This window comes from Ambystoma mexicanum, chromosome 7p (assembly GCF_040938575.1).
Source record: "Ambystoma mexicanum isolate Mex_15411 chromosome 7p, UKY_AmexF1_1, whole genome shotgun sequence".
NCBI classification, from domain to species: Eukaryota; Metazoa; Chordata; class Amphibia; order Caudata; family Ambystomatidae; genus Ambystoma; species Ambystoma mexicanum.
In genome coordinates, this window is record NC_090939.1 from 282,777,798 (window position 1) to 282,800,896 (window position 23,099).

General features: G+C 46.0%; 1 protein-coding gene across 1 annotated transcript in view; it reads right to left on the reverse strand.

Moving 5' to 3' along the window:
• Positions 1-12,396: 12,396 nt before the first annotated feature.
• SOD1 (superoxide dismutase 1) overlaps positions 12,397-23,099 on the reverse strand; it is a 66,274-nt gene continuing 55,571 nt past the window's right edge. The window contains exon 5 of the mRNA XM_069636350.1: positions 12,397-12,737. Coding sequence (XP_069492451.1) covers positions 12,627-12,737 — 111 coding nt within the window. The 3' untranslated portion in view covers positions 12,397-12,626. The remainder of the gene's footprint in view (positions 12,738-23,099) is intronic.

Consider the following 23,099-nt stretch of genomic DNA (forward strand, 5'->3'; position numbering starts at 1 on the left):
TCCATTTAGCTTTCAATGTTGCATCATCCAGAAGCAATCTTGGCTCATTGCGTACATTCAGCACACCCGTGGCAAAGATGTTTGAGTTTCTAATAAAAAAAAAATGTTTTTAAAAAAGCACACACATGATCGCTCCGTATAAGCACTTGCATATCAACCTCTTAACCAAAACCCAAACTATTATTTCATAACTATCATTTGAAGATTAAACCAGATTTTCTCTGGTCTCGTGTTAAAAGTAAAACTAGCTATTAACGTAATTTGCATAATCATCACAAAACAGTCAGTTTGATCAGCTTCAAAATATAACCTCACCAAAAAACAGATTATGAATACATTCGCATGACTATAAAACCACTGTTACGCACACAAATACACACGAGAACAGGAACAGATTCCAGATACCCAAGATCGTCTTTATACTAGACAAATAAAAGCCTTCCTGGTAGTAAGATACAGCCCTTCAGGCCAACTTCCAATACGTTAAGGAAAACCTGGTTTCTACATTCACGAAAACCTCTAATGCTAGTTACACAGCGAGATCACATACAACAAGGACTAATGATTAAACATTCTCTACTTGGTCAAATCACCACACCAGCAAGCACTGGTGAACATACAAGGTGCCAATGCTGTTCTAAAGCTTTTCTGTCTTGAAGATATGCACCTGGTTGACCTTGGGCCTGGTTGTGCGCTATACAAATAAAATAGAAATACACCAATTTGCAAGTGCTGCGTTCCTATTGTCCGCATTCGAAACCTTCCGTGACTTGGGAACATTGAAATATGAACGCATGCATTTATGTCTAGTGTGGTCATTTACATTGCTCTCGAGCCGCAGCATGAATTCTTAAAGTGTGGTCATCCTCAATTTGTGGCTTTACATAATTGTTTTCTGGTCTTAAGTAAAAGACTGGTCTCTTGTTTTACCTTTCTTGGTACTAGAAAGTGAAGCAAATAATGCACGTTTTAGCCTGTTGCTGTAGAACTAGCTTGATGGTGTTCTTTAGAATCCAAGCCACTACTTCCTTCTCTAGCGGCTCTCTGATCACACACACTTGTTTACTCTCGCACAGGGGTAAATAACATGCACTACCGCAGGGCTACTGTCTCAACACCTACAGATCTTATTGTATTCCTATGTATGGGTGAACCCTTATCCTCCTACTGGAGAAGCATGGGAGGAGACTCCTTGTTTGAGGACGACACTTGGGGTGTTCGTCCTCTTGGTTTTCCTATGTATGTCGCGAGGGCACAGGGTAGAAGTATTGCTGTGGCAGCAAAGCAGATTACCAATTTAATCCTGTGTAGGTAGACTATTGTGCATATGGCACAACTCAAAAGGATCGCCAGTGAACCCCTGGATTGGTAGTTGGTCTGATATTTGACCCAATGTTTTCAGCCCTTTCCAGTGCCCATTCTACTTCCGTGCAACGCCTATTGCTTTATCCAACAAGGTAGATTGATCAAGTCTTACAACCTTTCCCCACCCCCTTAGCCAGAAAGGCCTCTTGATGACTGCTGCTACCTGGCACCCTTCGGTTTCAGAAACGTGCAGGAAATGTTTAATTATGGCATTGGCGGTTTTCTTCCTGGATTGTGTTAAGCAAAGCCTCTTGAAGAGATTGGGTTACCCAATTCATCACCCCACTGAGATCTGTTGTATCTGGACATATGAACCACAGCATTGGCTATCCCAACACTATACACGCAGCTGAGGTTTCCACTTTTCTACTAAAAGAGTATATGCATTTGCTCTCCCTAGGGGGTATGGGACTGAGGTGTCAGGCTTGGGCAGAATTGCGCCCCCCCCCCGTGTGGTTATTATTAAATAACTGCACCAGTCAATATACATTTGGTAAATTGTGGAAGGCTTATATTTCCAACACCCCCACGCCCCCCTTTCTTTTCAGCCTCGTTTAAAATTTTAGAAAGAGTGGGTGGAGGAGTGGCGAACCTCTTCTGAATTGAGGCTAATAAGAGAATACTGGGAGGTTTCTTGCTGGTGGTTTTCAATAAAATCTACATCTTTATCTGGTTCCTCAGTAAGGATGGCAAAATATTGTGCTATTGTATCTTGGACGTTATTGTCAGTTGCTTTACTCCAAGTGTGAATATGGGCCAGTCTGTGTGCCCAGTTGGACCCCGACCCTGCTCTCTCAAAGGTTGCTCTTGTGGCAAACAACGGTCTTACCCGCTTTCATTTTGCCGCATGAAAGGCCACTTCGGCCCTAGATTACCAAACATCCTTCATGGACAAATCCTGATGACAAAGGTGCATTCTCAGACACAGTAAATTATATCATGATCGTCTCGGATTTGAAAATCTCAACACCAGCATCACCCTGGACTTTACATTTTTTTTAAAAAACCTTACTGTAAGGCATAAATTAGTTTTCAAAAATTGATTAGCAGAATTACCCAATTAAAATATTTTTGATTAGCAAATAAACCTATTTGATTAGCAGTTTTGTACTCCTAGTTTAAATGTCACCAGAAGTTCGTTTTACCCGAAGACATACAATTAGCAAGAATACAGCATTTCTCTGTACCTGAAGTAATACATTCGTGCAAGGAGTGTAAAATGTAAAGGTTCACTGCAGCAGCAAATTGTGCAATGTAATACCCATCAGGCCACCAACACTGCCCAATGATAAATGATGCACATTTCTGTTCTTGCCAGCACACTGGTGTGGCTGGGTTGGATCAAATGATTTGCCCAGGATCACAGTTTGGTTAAGCAGTGAAGCCAGAATTTGCCAGCAACTTACCACATACCATCAAAGCGCTAATTAGTACACATTTGTTTTGTGTTTCAAGAACCACAAAATGGTTGTGTATTTGCAAAGTACACAAATCACTCAAAGCAACCACCTTTGGGGGAGTATTTGCATCACCCTGAATATAAGACTACAAGTGATAGCCCCATAACACAACCTGCTTGCAAAAGGCCTTTTAAATATTGTTCCATTCTTGTAAGGCGCTGCCTATGGCACCAACACAAAAGATGTTTTATTTAGTATAAAAAGATGGGCTACGCTTTGACTATTCATTTGGTTCACTCTTTCCCGTTATCGTCCTCTACAGACACATTGCAATGTCTACAAAACAGACAAAGAGCAACTGATTACTCACAGCAATGTGCTTAAGTGGTTGGAAATATTTGCCCCACCGGAACGGGTAGGAGAACTATTACTGCCAGCCACTTGCTAACAACAAACCCTTCAATCAGGGACAGCATCCGGTCCTTTCAGCCTTTTCATTTGATAAGGGACATGAGCCTCAGGGATGTCCACAGCAACTTCCCCATGTTGCCAGTTTGCAGAGTTATACAATAACAGCAATTTATATGTACTTTTGTTCTGGGGCTTAATGCCTTAGTTGCATTTGCGGGAGCCCTTCCAGCCGTCACTTCCCTTGGGGTAAACAGAAGTGTTATCACCTCATTGCCTTTTCACATGGGTTCCTCCACAGCAGGTACTTGCTGACATAGGCTTTACATAGGATTTATAACTTTTCAGTGGGTATTATTGTTTCAACTTCCTGGCCATTTAGTGATATCGGCGGCTGTTAATCGGGGGGGGGGGGGGGTGTTGTCATTTCATTGGGTAAAATTGATAATTGATGTGACATCTGTGATGTCATCATATGCTACTTACTATTTTTGAAACGGGTCCTAGAATGTTGGCATGTCAGAGAAGGGGGTTCAAGTGTTGCTGTTCAAAGAAACACATTATATATAATAAATGTATTACAAACTAGCACTATCTTCATTTGTAAAATAAAGCATTTCTTCTGTGCAAGATTGTGCATTCCTGCCTGCAAGCTATAAAGACCTACTACAGAAAAACAGACCACTGCAGTTTCCAATGGAACATAATCTTGAGAAAGGGGGACAGTCCCGGCAAAACCAGTACGTCTGGTCACCATAGGACAACAACATAGCCTGCTTGCAGAAGGCATTTTAATTTTAACTGCCATGGGTTTTCCCCCCCCCCAGTGCCAAGGCCTTTTTTGGTGATTTCAGTATTTTACCATGCAAAGCCTTTTAACATTTTTTCCTTCATTAACCCCTTAAGTGCCAAGGACGAGCTATCTCGTCCTTGGCACTTAAGGGTTAAATATTCTTTCAGTCTCGTGATTAAAGCGCTTGTGGCACATTTAAGCACTAGACTGAAAGAAAATGCAAAGTGCCTTCTGTAGCAGGCTGTTATTTCGGGCCTGGGTGCCTAGAAAGTGGCAGTAAATAATTATTTCTCCCCCCATTTGGGCAGGTGAGATATTGTATACTTCAACTTTCTAAGCACCCAGGCCTGCAGTAATAATGTAGCCTGCTTGCAGAGGGCATTTTTAATTCTTTGTCTCGTGATTAAAGCGCTTGTCGCACCTTTATCACGAGACTGAAAGAAAATGTTAAATGCCCTCTGCAAGCAGGCTATGTTATTATTGCAGGCCTGGGTGCTTGGAAAGTAGCAGTAAATAATAAATCTTCTGCCCATACGGGCGGGAGAAATATTATTTACCGCCACTTTCTAAGCACCCAGGCCTGCAGTAATACCATAGCCTGCTTGCAGAGGGCACTTCAACTATTCCTTGCTTCTCGTGAATCACGAGAAGGAAAGAATTTGAAAGGCGATCTGCCAGCATGCCATTTTACTGTGGGGCTGGATACTAGCAAGTGGCTGGAATTAATATTTCTCGTGGCCACTTGCTAACACCCAGCCCACAGGCAAGGGGCTCGCCCTTCTCCACCCGCCCCCTAAGCACCCCAGCAGGACTCCTTACCTCGGATGGAAGTCGGGTCTGTGAGTGGAGCTAGGGTGCTCGTGCTGAAGTCTTCTCCGCGTGACTTCGACACCGCCCCCGCGGCTGGGCTCATACATGATACAATGTATTTAGCCCAGCCCGGGAGCTTCTGCCTGCTGCCTGTACAGGGTCAGTGCACCGAGCGCAGAGTTTAAATTAAAAAGGCACAGTAATCTGTGCCTTTTAAGCTCTGCGCCATAAATCATATCACAAACTACAACATGATTCCATAATTAAAACGCAAACCAGCAGTATCGTATTGCAAATTGCAATGCAATACCACTTATTATAAGCCTCGTTACTGGACAAGACTTTAGAAAGCCCACCTTTAGTGAACAGGGTTACACCACTGAGGTTTAGCCTGAACTACCCAAACTTTTGATAGCAATGCCTGAGCAACCAGGCTTAGTCTAGGAGGAAGGAGGGCAGTAGTGAGACACTCAGAGTTTCCTTGAACTAAGTGTATGCTCTGTCTTTATTCGTAACAAATCACATAAGCAAACATCCTGAATAATTTGCCAACTTCTAGAACTTTTTATCACTTTTTTTATAATTTAGCTTGGCCTATTTTAGGAAGTCCAAACTTGTCCTACGAGAGTCTCAAAGTCAAATTGCACCAGGAATCAATGGAGCAGAGTTCAGCAGAAACTCTTCAAGGCTGGTAAGTCAGATTTACTTTGGCAAGGGAATACACAGTTCCCCTAGCCCTATTGCGCCCCCGTGGGGGGGCGCAATACGGCTAGGGCAAGTACAAGTGTCCTAAGGCAATCAGAGAACAATGGGTTGTGCACCTCAAGGTAGGCCCTGGAGGGGGTGCAAGGATTACCTGTATGCAGCCCCCAGGAACAAAATAACGCAGCAAGTCCCAGATAAGTACTTAGGAGCGTGACTAACTTTGCAATGAACACGATGGCACAGGATGGTACCCAAGGTGAGGAGACAGCACACCCCAGTTTGGGTTTCTTGGCAGCTGAAGAAGGAACGAAGGAGGGACCAGACAGTTGCACTCTTTCAGTGGGACACTCAGTAGAACTTAACACTGGCCCCTTGGAGCCCTTCAAAGTCAGGCTCCTCCCCAGTTCTTGGTCCTCAACTCAGCTCTAGGAGTGGGCGAGACTCACTGGAGGCCCAGAGGGATACCCACAAGGTTGTTTCAGCTGAAACCATGCTTTCAAGACGAATGGCACAGGTTCCAGGGTATTAGGCGATGCAGGCCTGGCAGGTCGCATCACTTTGAGGGATGGCACAAAATGCATGTAGTCTTGGGACTTGTCGGCCCAACAGTCCAGGGGAGGAAGTAGTCTTTAATCTTCCCGGTCATTTGGAATTTGACGTCGGCAGTAGTCACTCAACAGTTCTGGCAGTGGACGTCCTATGAATTCCTCTTAGGATCTTCAGGCCAGTGGTCGACTGGTCTAAAGATTTGCCACCTCCCCCACTTCCTGTCCTCCTTTCAGGCACTCAGTCTTCACAGGCTTTTCAAGGGAAGCCCACCAAAGACAAATTACCCATTAAGACCTCCCCCACCAAGGCAGGTAGACGACAGCTCAGAAAAGACCAAATTCAAGAACCAGGCTTTAAAAAAATGTGTTTAAAAAAACAAAACGACAGCCTCTTTTAGGCAAATGGTGACCCCCCACTTAATGTAGCTGTGAAGGCAACCTGCAACTAAATTCCACAAAACGGTACACTGCCACCAGCCTGTCAGATGACCTTGGAACAGCAACTAAAGGGTACTGGAAAAGGGAGACTGTTTCCCCCTCATCACACCATTTAAGATTGTGTTGATCTCAAAAATACAAGTGGGACAAAAAGGGAAGCTCAAGGAAGTCCAGCAACACTGCACAGAAAGTGCAGTGTGCTGTAATAATAAAATGTAGATGAAGGAAAGCAGAACTCCATTAACAGTATATTTAAAAAAAGAAGGGGGTCCCCATGGTTAAGAGTAAAAGAGAGTGTGGAAATAGGTTCCCACTCAAGAGAATCAGTCCAAAAATCCAAAAGTCCAACAAAATGCTGGTGGACTCAAAGTGGGGAGAATGTCACTCAAGGGGAGAAAAAAAAAATCTACCCAACACTTTTCCTCCCATGACTTGGAGCCAGTGGTGTCCACTAGAGCCTTCCCGTGCACTGCTCAGTGAAACCCTCCTTAAACTGCATGTTTGATGTGAACACTTTGACCTCCCCCCCACCCTCTCTGTATGGCAAAGCTTGTGTGTGGACTGTCATGTTTGATTTTCTAGGAGTCAAGGCCTTCCACACTCACTAGTGAAACTGTGGTTTCCTCATGCTTATTGGTAAATCCCCAACCCCTGTGCACCTTCTTTTATGACCTCAATCACCAGGGGACTTCTCCAGAAAGATTTGCAACCTTACCAGGTGGTGCCTCTTTGATCACCTGTTGTATGTCAATTCCGACCCAGTTATCTAAATCCCTCGTTCCTATCTATGTGCACCTCACTTGACCTGTGTCAATACCATTTACATGGGCATATATGTCCTAGCACTTCTGACAGTGCTCCCCAGGTTTTAGGTTTACATTTTTAGCAGCCCCGGCAGAGACCCTCAGCAGGATGCAAGAGGAAGACAATTAATGCAAGCCTTGTGCGTGTCCCAACAGGGAAATTAAACAGAAAAAGTTTTTCCATTTGGGCCTTAGGGATTAGATGCAGCTTTAATGTAGCATGGGCGTGGTCGGGGGGGAATGGAATAGGTATTCCCGAAGCCTAGGAAGTGTATAAAGTATTCCCCACCACCCCCATCCCCACTGTACCTTTTATAGCTGATGCAATATCTTCTCAAGGTCAATACACGAACACTGGCTCTGAAAAAGGCATTCCTGCATCAAATGCCATTGATAGGAGGGGGCGACCGCTGAAGACAAACACATGAACAATTATGGGCCCCTTTGCATATAGGATAGGTATAGTGCAGTGGTCTTCAAACTTTTCAGGGCTGCTGCTGCCCTACCGCCCCCCCCCCCTGAGCTAAATGTGGGCAGCCCCCCCCCCGAGCTAAATGTGGGCAGCCGCCCCCCCCCCCCGAGCTAAATGTGGGCAGCCGCCCCCCCCCCCCCCGAGCTAAATGTGGGCAGCCGCCCCCCCAAAAAGTCCAAATAGCTAAGAACTGTCACACGCCGTCACCACAGCCTACTCCCAGTATAGTCCCTGCCCCCCCCACCCTGCTCACACCACAGTCCCAGGGCCAGTGGTGGCTGGTGAATTTTTGCAAGTGGAGAGGCATAAATATTTCCACTAGATTTGCCATAGCAAACAAGCGCAGCCGAACCAATCAAGAGTCGGGGTACCCACCCCATGAATTTATGTTAAATAATGGGTTAAAATGTTGCATTTTAGAGCATACTTTTAAAAAAAGTGGGTAAAAATCCAAACAGGTATTGGGGGGGGAGGGGGGCAGGGGGAACATGATATTTTTTACTAAAAAGATAACCTCTGTCACCTGGGCCCCACAACATCATGTGTGTATGCAAAGTGCTTAGAGGTAAAGTGGGCAAGCATGGTACTTTTGACTGGACATCTATGATAAGATATCCAGTAAAAAAAAAAAATACCACCCCTGTTCCCATTCACAGCACCTTAGAAAGACGATTTTGGCAGGTGAATTATGCAACAAAGGTATTTTTAAGATACCTTGGTTGTACAAACCTCCTTTCCCCCTCTCTACCCCCCCACCCACCCACCACAATCAGCTCAATTGACCAACACACACCACAATCACCATCATTCACACAAGAACCCATCACCATACACTCACAACACAAGCATACATGAATCCATACACATTTAACTTTAAAAAAAACACGAATAAACATACCTACTGCAGGGATCTGTGTGTGGGTCCTTAAACGCCCCGCTCCAGGCTGCTCTGTTCGTATGTGCAGGAAGGTACAGGAGCTTCCCCTCAGACATGCATGCCCCAGCCAGCATTTCCAATGAACTATGCAAGGATGGTGAAGCAAAACCCCAGCCTTGCATGGCTCAGTGAGCACGTGCAGCTGGGGGAACAACTGTCAAGGGAAACCAGCAGCACTCCCTCAGCTGGAAAAAGCAGCTGAGGGAGTGCCCAGTGTTCACTGGGCTGGCTCCTCGTTCATCCATAATGGGTGCAGGGGCCACCCGCTCACCCATTATGGATGAACCACCAGGCTTGGACTGGCCAATAGGGCAATGCCCATACCAAAAATGCTAGTGTGGGCTAGTTAGTTGGGTTACTTCACTATGCAGCTAGTCGGTTTGACCATTGTTGCTGAATGCATATTCTTTAATTATCACAATTTGCTTACATTTAAAAAAAAAAAAACACCCCCTTGGGTACAGTCTTACTAAAGGAATGAATATCCATTTGGAACCACAGGCCACTTTTTCATGGTGCCCGAGCAGTGGCCGAAGTGTACGAAAAGAAGTAGTGGAACTATGTTCCCTGCTGGCCTGCCCACCCTCGGACCCCCAGCCCCAGCACCACACCCCCTCCCACGCCCAACCCAAACCCACCTACTATTTAAAAGCAATGTGCAGTGCACTGAAGTGCAAGCTTCAACTTCCTACTAAAGCAAAACCATTTCAGAACGGTTTCTTTTTAAGAAAAAAGTATAGGAACGATAAAACGTATAAAAAGTATAGGAGCACCGCTCCCGCCCACTTTGACCTCTGTGCACGAGACATTTGTATGCGCCAGTCCAACCATGTGAGCTGCCCATTTCCTCCAATTTTTTTTTACATTTCATGCTGGGCTTTCGTGCCGCCCCATCCGCCGCAGGGGATGCGGTTCGCCCCCTAGGGGGGCACACCCCACAGTTTAGACCTCTGGGATACCGGGACATGAATGTCTTGTTTTTTAATGTCGAAGTAAACTACTGAGCCAATCACTAGATGGCAGACCACGGAAAGCATGCACATCCAAGCAGAAGTCCCAGAAATAAATATTCCAATGTACACCTCCCTGCCCACGAATATACATTTTTCTGTTTCCCCTTCAACTTGAGAAATCAAAACAGCCCTAGCAATTGTTGCAGGATAGGCATAAACGATTGGACTGGTAAAACCTGAACCCTGGACAACTCTTCTAATCTGGAGAATAGCACCAAGAAATTCTCATTTGAGCAAATATACCAAGGGGGTAAAAGACAGATTTGGGCGTTAACCCATCCCTCGCCCTCAATACACACAAATGCAGAAACACATCCTTGAACGCCCAAACGCAGAGCCATGATCCCTAAAAGAAATCCCAGCGTGTTAAGTAGCACTCAGACATATTTGGCCTCTGGCTTGTTCCTACATTTCTCTAGATCTCATTGGGCAACTGCTGATGAACAGTTACGTTCACGTGCAAGGGTAGAAAATACTAGTCAGGGAACATTAAAGGTGCATAGGCCCAATTTTAGCAGACCTCTACTGGGGCCACAACTCTTACCAAGGACCATTTATCTAACCAAGATGGGCGGTCAGGTGTTTGTTACGCTCACATCCCCCAACCCAGTTTCAGTGCATTTTGGACTGCACATTCTGTTGAGTAGAGGCACATGTACGGTTTACCAGAGCAGTCTGATGCCATATCATAGCCCTAATGCTGATGAAATAACTTATTTTTTTTTTAGTAATAAACAGATTGTCATTCACACTGCAGTCCAATGGATATGCAAAGTAATACAACAGAAGGCTGAAAAATTGAATACTTTACTCTGAAGATGTCACTCACATCATTAGCAGGAACAGCTGTGTTTTAAGGTGAAAATGCATCTTGGCTTGATGTGCAGGAGCCCAAGTCAGAGCATACAAGCACTGCATTTTTCACTTAAATGTAGAAAAAGACTAGTTGCAACTTATTTTTTGTAAGAGCAAAACAAATGTGGATAGACACAAGGACCTACACACAATACCTGTACATATAAACGTAAAAAAAAAAAAGAACTTCATTCATAACTTACTTTCACTACGGTTAAGACCGCCAACTCCATAGGAGCAGACACGCACAGTTGCCGATCAGTGGGGTTTGAGGCCAGCTTCCCAAGAGCATAGGCATTGTGTGGCAGTCTCTGGAAAGCCTGGTCCACGACCACCGCCCCCTCCCCCCAAACACCACCCTCCCCTACTTAAGGGTTGGCGAATCCGGCACTGGGAGCAGAACAAGCTGACAGGGATAAAATGAGGGTGACTAGGTCAGCACAGAGGCCGTTACTGATCTTGCTGTGCTTGAATAGTCCAGCTGTTGGAATTCGTAGCATTCTTCCTTACCGACTGCCACTTCTGTAAACCATCAGACCAAATGCTACGGGATGGTGTAGCACTAGAGGGCTATAGGGGAGGAGACGACCCTGGCCTCGATACGTTACGAAAGTGTTTAAGAAACGCCAGATTACTAAACCCAGTGACAGTGTGCGCGCGCATCAAAAACACCCAGCATAGGCCACATTGGACCTACTGAACTATGATCAGTTTTGGTCTCTGATGGCACATTAGGAGAAGAGATACTGTAGGTTTGCCAGTACATATATTGAGAGCTTTTCATAAGATTCCACAAATGACTGTCTAAAAATAATTCATCACTGGGGGCTAGAGAAAGAAATGAGTCTGTCAGTTATTTAACTGCGACAATACCAGTGACAACCTCTTGCCCTGGCACCTGAAGCAGTGCCTGGTGGGGGACACTTATCATTTGCAAAGTTAAGTAGCATGGAGTTATTAGACCAACTCTATAGCAAACCTACAAAAACAATGCTGCTACACCAGGACCCAGGCAGGCAAGTGCATTTTAGACAGTTTTCAATTCTAAATTTAGATTGACTATGGCTCACCAGTATATAGGCTCACCAGTATATATTTTTCTAGGCACAGCCAATTATCAGTAAAACAGTTTTTCCAGAGTCATTTTTCATGATCCAGGCAGGGGCTGAATAAGTTTGTGCTGCAAATACTAACAGCTACTAGTGAGCTACGATTTCTAGCTGGATGTTGGACTCTAATGTTAACCAGGAATCACAATAGTACTAGGGCGCTTTTGAATGAAGTTTATGCAAAGATTCACTTGCCCCACCCCCCACAACTGCCCACTGCACCCCCGGCCCTCTATGCATTAAACGCAATAGATACCTACACAGGGAAACCAAACATCCAAGCCCTCTCCCTCTATAGCAAACAGCCTCATCCTGCAAAGACTCCTGCCCGTATTACACGCACACCTTAGTTGCAACACCATAGAATCTGCCAGGGGTATTTTTTTTTCTCCAGATAAACATCCCTCTTTGTAAATGTTTAGTGATCCGAGATCTAGCAACTGAAAGCTTTTTACGAATGATGGCAGTTTATGCAACAATTGCTCCAAAAAAAGCCAAATTAGTCCATCCTAACCCACACTCCCAATGCCAACATATAGAATAACACTGCAAGATATTTTTGGGTATGGTAATCTTAGGTTAGCTCCTACGGCCCACCTGCAGATGCTGCCTATTGTAAGGTTCTAGAAATACGCGAACTAACGTTGGAGGAGAGACGTACATGTCAAACGGCAATATTTCACATCACAGATGACCACTTTCATAACAGTGACAAACAAGCAAAACAGACAAGCAAAACAGACTGTTCAAAGTTATATATTTAACCGAAGCACAGGTGTATAAATTGGTGTAATAACAAATTACATTTGAACAATGATGTAACATTTTAAGTGCCACTGAACGTTTTAGCCGGTTACATTTGTAAAAAGAAAATCACAGCATAAGAAGCGCCTTCAGCTGTGAACTGTTGAACCTCCAGACCATTTAACCTAGTGTGAGGTATGCTGGACATCAACATGTAATTGGTATTTTAACACAGGGCTAATCCAATGACTCCACATGCCAAACGACCACCAGCATTGCCAGTAACAAGGCTTTCATTGTTTCCACCTTTTCCCAAGTCATCCACTTTCTCATGAACCTTCAAGAAACAAAAAGGAAGCACATATTAGGGTTTCAGTTAATGGAAATGCTTAAACCAGGAGCTCTTAGGTACTTTGCAGGAACAAAATCACCACATGCATCTTATTAAGGAAAGTGCTTAGTTCTAGAAAGTCAGGCACCTCAGCCCTCTCCACCCACAATCCCCATTCCGACCCTGCAATGGTTTATTTGTAGGAAATCAAGCACAAAACGCTTCCAGCTAACCATCAACCAAAATAACCAAACGCTGCATGTCAATCTTGGCTTGCCGTTGTACCTCGATGAAGCCATCTGCGACAGCTTTGCTGCTAGAAGGGTCACCCTGTTCGCATAACAAAGATCAGGCAGCAAGGTATAGTTCAAAAGGTATTAATAAGCAATAAACAAATATGCAAAGCAATAACATGCCAGGATAATGGCAAAAGGTAACTGTGCTCCCAACATCAGGCGTTGAGCTTCTCAAAGAATGGTGCAAAACAGGAAATGCAGGGTGTCCCACAACAAAGCAGCATTTAGTTATGTGCATTCCGCTTGAGCTACTTGGCCAGGGAAACTACATTTCCAGGAACCACAGGCTCCTCAAATCAGGTGAACTGGGGCATCCGAGACAAGCCCAGTCTTCCCCAGTCATCGGCGGAATCGTCATCTTCCGCCCGTAAAGCCTGCCCTAGAGCTATTCTGTGCTTTGTACACTCTTGGAACAGAGGCAAGAACACAATAAGCATGCAATATGTTGTTCCTCACAAGGTTTCGTGTTAATAGCTGTACATTTCATTGTATTCAGTCCTCCGACAGAAGCTACTGCACTTAATCACTGGCCTGGTACTCCTTGCAAGGGTGTGGAAAGATCATCTGATTAGAACCCCCCCCCCCCCGTCCCCCAGCTGCCCTGCCTTCAGCCACTACGAGCGACACCTCAGCCAATACAGCCAACGATTCCTGTATTCTACCCCTGCCTCGTAGTGGGCCGAGATAGATAAATCTTTGCTTCAATCAGAGGCAACCCTGCATATTACCCCTGCCAAGACTGCAAACACCAATAAGGCCAACGCACGAATTTGAAATGTGCTCTGCTTAACACCCCCTCACTCTCCAAGCATGCCACTCATATTCATTACTGTCATAACCGCCATTCTGGCCGGATGGATGGAGGGGGGGGGGGGGGGGGGTTCGCTATTATAGCAAAATAATACAAATAAAACATTTATATATATAAAAAAAAAACACTATCACCTTGCTTTTTCAAGGATTGCAAGGTTTTGCATTTAAAACTGACGGATCAGTTGCATTAACTTTGTCCTGATCCATCGCCCTCCAGCTGAAACAGCTAATTTCAAGATCTTTCCCACCTGCAATAAATTACAAGGACCCAACTGTTCCACCTTGCTAGTTGGGGGACTTAACTGTTGGCGTAAGGATGTCACGCGCCAGAAAGCAACCATCCTAGAGAATGGCGTTAAATAACCTTGACTTCCATGTCCTTAATAGTGTGCTCACTCATACCTTGACTTCCATGTCCTTAATAGTGTGCTCACTTATACCTTGACTTCCATGTCCTTAATAGTGTGCTCACTCATTAGGCGTCACACCCTTGACTGGGTTGTAGTAAATAACGCAAAGTAAATGCGATGGACACTCTCCCTTGCATCTGGTCTGACCAGTATCATGTCTCCATTACAATTGTTACTCCTGGCCCATCTCCTAATACACTAAACCCTCAGAAAATTGAAACTTTAAGATTATGCAGCTGGACCTAAAAGACTGCCTTAACAGCATCATGTCTGCCACATCGGACCTGGACTCTATTCTTCTCACCTTCAACACTACGTTTGCAATGCCAAGGAGGAGATAGCTTGTCTTTAACCCCTGGGCTATGTGAGGAGGAGGTTCCTACTCACGTCCTGGGGGTTGGATTTCTGAAACTGAAAGTAAAACGTCACCGTCAGCGGTGAAAGAAGGTAGGTTTCTACCTTCCTCTCCCTTGATCTCCAGCATTATTGTGCCATTTAGATCGAGGGACACCTTCCTTGAAGTATTGCTAGGCACTGATCGCTTGATCCGCACCCAGCAATGCCACTAGACCACCAGGGATCTGTTTTGAAGTGTGTAGGGGTGGCTGCCCATGTAAGCTGCTCCCACTCCCCTCAAGCATGGGGCGGTAAGTGTTGCCCATCTGTCCCTAGGAAAGGGGCAAAACAAAAAAAAAACGTTTTGGTGAGGGGGACACTAAACCACCATGGAAGTTGGTGACCCTCTCCCACCCCAAATGGGTGGTGGCATCTCATGTAGCGCTCCCTGGGAGCAGATTGCTAGTGCTAGGAAGGGGCAAATGTGTTTTTACTGGGGGGGGCGAGGGTCACTAGGCCACCAGGGATGGCTTGAACATTGGGGCAGTGAGCAGTGTGTAATTTTGCTGGGCTGACCATTGTTTCGTCACAGGTTTTTTTTTTATGCGAGGAGCTGCAACGTTATGCAAGTTTTTTAAAAAAATATTTATGGTTCAGGCCCATTGTCAGTGGGGTGGGTGGGGCTGGATTGTTGGGGTGGGCAGTCTAGGCAGGTATGTTGGTGGGCTGGGACACAATTGCAGGGTCAGGCCACAAGCTGCCCCAGACCATGGCGTTTCCCTGGGAGCGGCTGTCTCCCATGTGGGTGCACCGTCCACAAGCCCAGGCTACACCTCTGGCTGTGCCGAGTTACAGATTTCACCTCCAGGGAGGAATGGGGATCCTGCTGGGGCTCCCCGGAACTGCTGCTGGACTTGGGACAGTTGACCCACCTGAGAGACAGGCGCCCACGGCCGGAGACATCACCTCCGAAACTCGTGAAGTTCTGGCTGGCCCGCGTTACAGCTTTTGCCTCCGGGAAAGGACGGAGACCCTGCCGGGCCTCCCTGGGAGTGCCGCTGCACTTGGGGGAAATGGTCGAACCACATGGGAGACGGGTGCCCAAGGCGGGGCCATCACCCCAACCATCCTTGAGCTCTGGTTGGCCTGCGTTACAGCTCCCCTGGGAAAGGGTGGGGACCCAGCCGAGGTTCCCTGGAGCCTCAGCTGGGCTTGTGGACGGTCAACCCACATGAGTGATAGCCGCCCAAGGCCATCCACAACCCCCCTCCCCCCCCAAAAACCATCCTGGAGCTCTGGCTGGGCTGCATTACCGAATTTCCCTCCGGGAAGCGATGGGGACCCCAGCCGGTGCTCCCTGCGATTGCTGCTGCGCTTGGCGATGGCCAACCCACATGGGAGATGGATGCCCAAGGCCGGGGACATTACCTCCAACTGTCCTGGAGTCCTGGCTGGGCTGCGTTACAGCTTTTTCCATCCAGGGAGGTATTGGCACAGTGCTCGGGCTCCCTGGTGGGGAAAAGCTGTAACGCAGGCCAGCAATAACACCAGGACGGTCCCTGGCCTCTGGCATCCGTCTCCCATGTTGGTCTACCCTCTCCAAGAACAGCAGTAGTCCAAGGGAGGCCTGGAAGGGTCCCGACCTTGCCCGGAGGGAGAAGCTGTAATGCAGGCCAGCCAGATCTCCAAGATAGTCCGGGGTAATGTCCCTGACCTTGGGCGGCTATCTCCCATATGGGGCATCCATGTCCCAGGGAGCCCTGGCACGGTCCCCTTCCATTCCAAGAGGGAAATTCTGTAATGCAGCCCAGCCAGCGCTCGAGTATGGTCGGGGATGATGTCCCTGGGCGTGGGCCAGTTGCCCAGAGGGGACTCAAATCCCTGGTTCGAGATCCTACAGGAGAGGGGAGGTAAGAGCAGGTTGACGCCAAGGTACTACCAGATGACCCAAGGGAATAGAACTAGTCTGGCTCTTGGGCACCTTCCGACTTGGGAGTAATACCATGACCCTTGGAAGGAGTGGTGATAACCTAAACTCCTGGGGCGAGACCAGAACCTCTAAAAAGGCACATCTTTTGCAAGTCTTCCAAGCAGAGATTTGCCCATGACATCTAAGACTGAAATGGGCAGAATTAACAACCAGCCAGCTATTGGAGGGTAGACATTAGCAACAAATGCCTGCAGGAAAGGGACCACTAGATAATGTGTTGCCAATAGACGGACTGATCAGAACCTCCAGATCAACGAAAGTACTTTCTAAAATAGTTGTACCGGCAGCAGTGTGTTGCAGCGGTTGATAACCATATTCATGGAATGGAGATCAATTAGTAATGGGAGGAACCACAACTCGGAGACTTAATCCCCCACTAGAGGAACAGTGGGAGTAATCTCTGGGATGTCTCTACATAGGAGCAAGTCTCCTCAGTCAGAGCCCATGGTACCCACCCCTGTCTTCTCAGGACAGCAAGGGTTACCCTTATATGGTCACTTTCCACAGCCCCAGCAGTTTCTAGGGAGTTTGGGAATTGCCAAGGGCTCACTACTAACAGAGTTAAGTGCTGCCATCCTTTTGCAACCACCGCCTCGCACAGGCACTTAGCCACATTTACTTTTTGGGCCTGTAGGAAGGGAGAATTGTGATCAACCTTGTGGATCATTGAGCGAGAGCCACAATTCTGCCATCTTGGACAATTCCCATACAACTCCTGGGGAGCAAGCACTGACAAGGGGCTCCAGCATGGCTAAATGTTAACAGCCCTTTAAATCAGTCACCCTCTGGCTATTCACCCAACCATTCCATACTTTCAGGAAGCCATTCAACACAAAACACCCACTGTCCATCCTTTGAGTTTCCCAACGTTCCTCAAATACCGAAGGCGACCTTTCCACAGCTATCTGGTGAAGGATGTCAAAAACAAATACCAAACAGGCTTTCCAAACAAAATAATAACTAAACTCTAAAGTGGTAGCTATGGCAGAGCAGTCACGCTGAACTCAAGGGAGGAGTTAAGCTGGTAGTGAATAGTAACCCTAGATGGCACTATATCACACTATAAGAAAAATCAAACAGAATATCCAAATGGTCAAATACATACTTTGGTTTGAACATACATCAAGATACAATTGTATAAAAATAGTAAAAGGGATCTAGACACATGCTCACTCCTAAGCTAAAAGTATGCACACTACCTGATGGTAGACAATACACCCAAGACTAAGAAGTGGGATTAAAAAGGGACCACTAGATAAAACAATTACAGAGTGCTAATAAGTAACCAAAACATGAATATTCACAATTCCCCACACCTCTGGTACATTATCAGCAACAACACATCTACGGTACATTACAAAGCATCTGGAGCAGCGTTATTGAAACTGAGGCACACCCCTCTGGTGGGCCGAAGATGCAGAGGGGAGGGGTAGGGGGGGCGCATCCACATTCCACTGCCCCTGCCACACATGCTTAGTGCGACAGGGGCTGGGCGTTTGTGGGGCCTCTGGCTACCTTAAGAGCCTATTTAGAAAGAAAAGAAAAAAAAAAAAAAAAGCACAAACCTTGCGTCTTCATGAATAGGCTCCCAAAGGCCCGGCCCCTGTTGCATTAAGGACAGGGGTCTGTGGGGCCTCAGGCTCCATTAGGAGCCCATTCATGAAACCTAGAAAAGCACACACTTTGCTACACACTTTGCTGGGATGACCACCCCCTCCCATCCGAAGGCAGAGCAGGCAATCACTAATGATGGCTCATTAGTGCCCTATTTTCAGATGGGAGGGGGTGGTAGGGTGGGTGGGCCAATCCATGGCAGCCAGTTTATGTAAACTTGCATTTGGCAAGGGTCACAAGCTGTGCTGTTGGCTTAATCTGACTGACAGCCAACGAGGATGAAGGCGCCACTTACTTCCAACAATAAATACTCACCTGCAGTTCAGCGATCCTGCTTCAGATTGCGTCCATCAACTCCGGAGTTACATGCTGGCACGAGGTTCCTGCTTTTCTAGATCAAAAAGTGGCATTCATATACATGACCAATAAGTGCCCAGAAACACAAGGATAAACGAGGCGTGGGGGACCCTCTAACTTCACCCACAACAACAGAGCCTGCTTGCCAGTGCCCGATAATCCCAAAATGCTCTTTAAGTCATTGCAGCACTATTTACAATCTGAACTAGAGGTGTGCTTACAATGTTGATTGTTCTAAAATACATCTCCTAGTGTGCTGCTTTGGGTCAAGTGGCCCCCATTAGGCGGCACAAAATGATACATTGTTATGTGCTGTGTGTATTTTGAAAAGGAAACTATAAGACCACTAGAACCTGCCACCCCACAAACGCCCAATCCCACCTTTGGGGGCATTCATGGGGACGTGGGAACGTCCCGGGAAGAGCCATAGCCGGGTATCCTGCTGAATTTTGGCTGTACAGTTATTTTGGAGTGCTGTAAATAGGAGGGGTTGTGTTTTCCAAACCGTTACCTGGTTTGTTTTTTGTGAAGAGGTGTGTAAAGCACAAAGGTAAAGTGTCTTTCTTAGGAGGACCACCACATAATGCCCCAACGGTTTGTTGCTAGCACAAGCAGTCAGCAATGTCCCTTGACTTTCTTTGGATTATGGAAACTAACCAGATCTACAAACCGGGACCCATAGGACATATAGAACACCACAACACTTGTGGTGTACTATTGGAGGACCAGGTTTTTTCCAGCCCCTAATTTTTGCTCAAAAGCCTTCTGGTGCATGTGCGATTTTATCACAGCTACAAATTTTGCATTTTTGTTTGAATGATCATTTTCAAATCCTACTGTACCTCATTTGGTACATACATGCAGTCATCAACAAAGCATATGAAAAGGCATTAATATGGGAGTTTACATTTTTTCATAGGCGAGGAGCCCATTTTGAAATGGAGCACCTTTTTGCCCAAAAACGGTACTGTGAAAAGTAAGGCAGACATTGACACAGGAAAAACCTGCAAAAGCCAGGAAATATGATGGCACATATTTAGACCTTGGATTTACTTCCATTGTGATCAAAGGTGAAACGAGGCCTCTGTGTGACGCAACTTTAGCCAATGAGAGACTGAAACCAACCAAATTAAGACACCACTTGTAAACAAAACATGGTGATCCCATTGGCAAGAGCAGAGACTTGTTTGCTCACAAGTAAAGTCAGTCAGCAGAAAGGTGCAGTGCCACTGAAAGCATCCGATGACACTGCCTAACTCTTTGCAAAAAAAAAAAAAAGAAATTCTCACCGACGCAGAGAAAGTTGTTCTACCAGCAGCCATGACAATGTGCAATGGGTGCTGAAAGTGCAGCAGACAAGCTAAAAAGGATTCCTCCGTCAGACGCCATCAGACAACGTGGCTGAGATTTCTGAGGTGCCAGAAAATATCACTGCACAATTAATCACAGCTGCAAACCATTCTCTTCGCGTTACAGTAGAATGAGGCAACAAATATATCCTGAGAGGCTCATTTAATAGCCCATCTAAAAAGGTACTGTGGGGCAATGACAATATTGAAGTCTTTGTTTTGTACTGCCATTAAAACCAGGGCAACAGCATCAGAACGATTTGACATTTTATATGAGCAGCCACTGTTTGAAGGGGCACCATCTGTGCAGATTCCTACGCAGGCGCCCCATCTCAATGGGTGGAGACAGATCGGGTTGAAGGCTAAAGCGTTGGCAGTCGCTCCACATGTTGCATGGACACTGCATAATTCACTGTGAAGCTCTTGCTGCTCAGAATATGGACAAGAGCAAGTCTCTGCATTTGTGTGTAGATATGGGGTCAGAACATGAGGTTTTCCTCTTTCACAGAGAAGGCAGTTGGCTGCCCAGGGGAAGAGTGATACAAAATGAAGTTCAGCAATTCCTTTTGGATGTGGTGGTGTGCAGCCAATGATCTGTCTTAATGCCAATATTCTCCTCCTCGACACACCTATTCCCCATCTTTGCCGTCACTCTCTGGTCAGCCTCTCTTGGCCCTCTTCCTGCTCCCACCCGTGAGGCTAAAACCTCAGGGTCTTCGACTCCACACTTCTTCTCTCCTCACATCTGACATCTCCAAGAAGTCCTACCACCAGCTGCACCTCCTCAGAGGTATTCTTCCTTTCCTCTCCTTCCCCCAGAAGATCACTGTCTCCAGAGCTCTGGCTCTCTCCAGGTTCGACTACTGCAGCAGCCGCTTTCTAAATGTGCCTGCTTCTACTCTCCACCCTCTGCAACTTATCCAAAACTGGACTGCAAGACTTGTCCTTGGCCTCAAACCCAGGGATCGTATCTCTCCAGGACTCAAATCTCTGCACTGGCTCCCAGTGGCAGCAGGGATTAAGTTGAAAACCCTCTGCATTGTCCATAAGGGCCTTCTGGGGCCTGGGACCCCGATACCGTCCACTCTCTCTTGCTAACCATCTTCCTTCGAGCTCTCTGCTCATCCGCCTCAAACTCCCTCAGTTTGTCGCTTTTCCAAGCAGCGAGTTGGCGATAGATCTTTCTTCTGCTGGGGCCTCCCTGCCTCTCTGAAACTTAAGAACCATCTCTGGAAACACCTCAAGACCTTCCTCTTTGCTTGCTTCCGCTTTCTCTCTCCCCCACCCCCCTCCCTTGCTGATCTCCTGGCTGAATCTTAATTTGCACTGGTTACCTGGCTATCCTCTGATCTCAGGCCCAGGTCTCTGCCCTGCCAGTTGCACACCTGTGCTGCCCCCCCCCCCCGGCTACCCTCACACCCGGGGACTGTTTCTGTATCCCTAGAGCCCCCGACTCTGGATATGTGCACTTGATTTATTGCATTTATTTCACTGTTATCCTATGTAATGCACTGCCCCCTGCCCGCGTGATCTTAATTTCACCCTGGCCTCGTCGCACCTTGAAACACTTGTGTATAGGCACATTATAAATGCCATATGTCGACACTGGCAAAGCAAACCCTCTGATCCACGCTGGCTTGTGCTCTTGACATACCTTGCTGATATTTGATAAATTAAGTTTTTGCAAGGAGCCAATTCATTCACAATGAATAAAAATAAAGTATTTGCCTTCAAGAGGAATCTAGACCTCTGGGGGAAAAAAACAAAACAATTGGAGCTGTGGTAGCAGTTTAGTTCCCATTGCTTGCAGAAGCAATTGAGGAAAGCAGTACAGCTTGCTGCATGTCCTAGAACCAATCACAAGTCACCTAAAATTAAAGGTCCAGCTTTGATAAATTGAAGAAAATTCTATTATTAATGATTGGGTGATGCATCTTCCATTTGATGCCCAGGAGTAGACGATTGAGGTTCAGTAGGACACTACTCAAATCTGAATTTAGGAACATTGCAGTGGGTGACTTTTGCCTGAAGGTTAACCTGCAGTATCCAACATTGACAAGGTCTGCTATACGGTTTTACCCTTGGATCTTCCTACTTGCGCGAAATAGGCTTTTCAGCATTGGCTGTACAGAAAACTAAGAACCGCACAAAGCTGGAAGTGGGAGGACAACCTCAGTGGTGGTCTCAAAAATAAAGCCACACATTGATTCACTTTCTGCAGAGAGACAGGCCCACCCTTCCCATTACTACTTGCACTGTAAAATCAAATTGCCTTCTGCTGAATATACCAATAGGAATGTAGTTTGAGAAAATAAAAGCCCTACTGGAAAATGTTGTTTACACTTCCATGGTTTCTATGTTTAGATTGAAGGGATTGTCTTGGACAGGCCCCATAACATATCCCATCAAATTTATGGCACCAAGCATTCTGCAGCCATCTCTATATAAATAAAATAACCAACACAGAAGAGCGGGGCAGAGGGCTTCCCAAACAATTTATTTTTTGCTCAGGCTGGGCCTAGTTTGAAAACCACTGATCTAGAGGAAGACACATGAGCTAACCCGTAAAATGATGTCCGGAGGGCCACCGAACGCTAAAACATAATTAGCATTACAATACCAGACAGAAGGTAGCATTACCCTCCCAGAAAAAGAATACAAAAGTAGCCATCAATGACACACCAACTATTTTAGTAGCTGGAGTGTAACAGCAGCGATTTAAAAATACATTGAAATTTTAGTTTGTACCACAGATTATGTCTCTGGATAGAAAACTTCAGGGGCCCAAGAAAACTGTACAAGTAAGCACCGTCCGGAGTAAAGGAAAAAGGAAACCAACCTTGTTACCAGGATTCTTTTCTCAATAGTGACACAGATTAATGGAACAGTATAAACCTTTAACTACATTCAGGATAACCCTCCTCAGTTATACTCGGTGAGTAAGACCTAATGTTAACTATTCTAGGTGATTTTCAGTTCAGTGGGACACAGACTAAGGTAAGTAGTAACTAGGAATTTAGGATGGCGCAAGGCAGACCAAGGTTAGTAAAACTCACAGTACAATAAGAATGGCACACAGCAATTCAAGGTAGTTAAAACCCAAGGCAGAGTTATAGACAGGCTATAATAATAATAAAGCAAGTCACGGGAAGCAAGACCCAGTTTGTAAACATACACTTATATTCTGAAATAAATAGATGGGT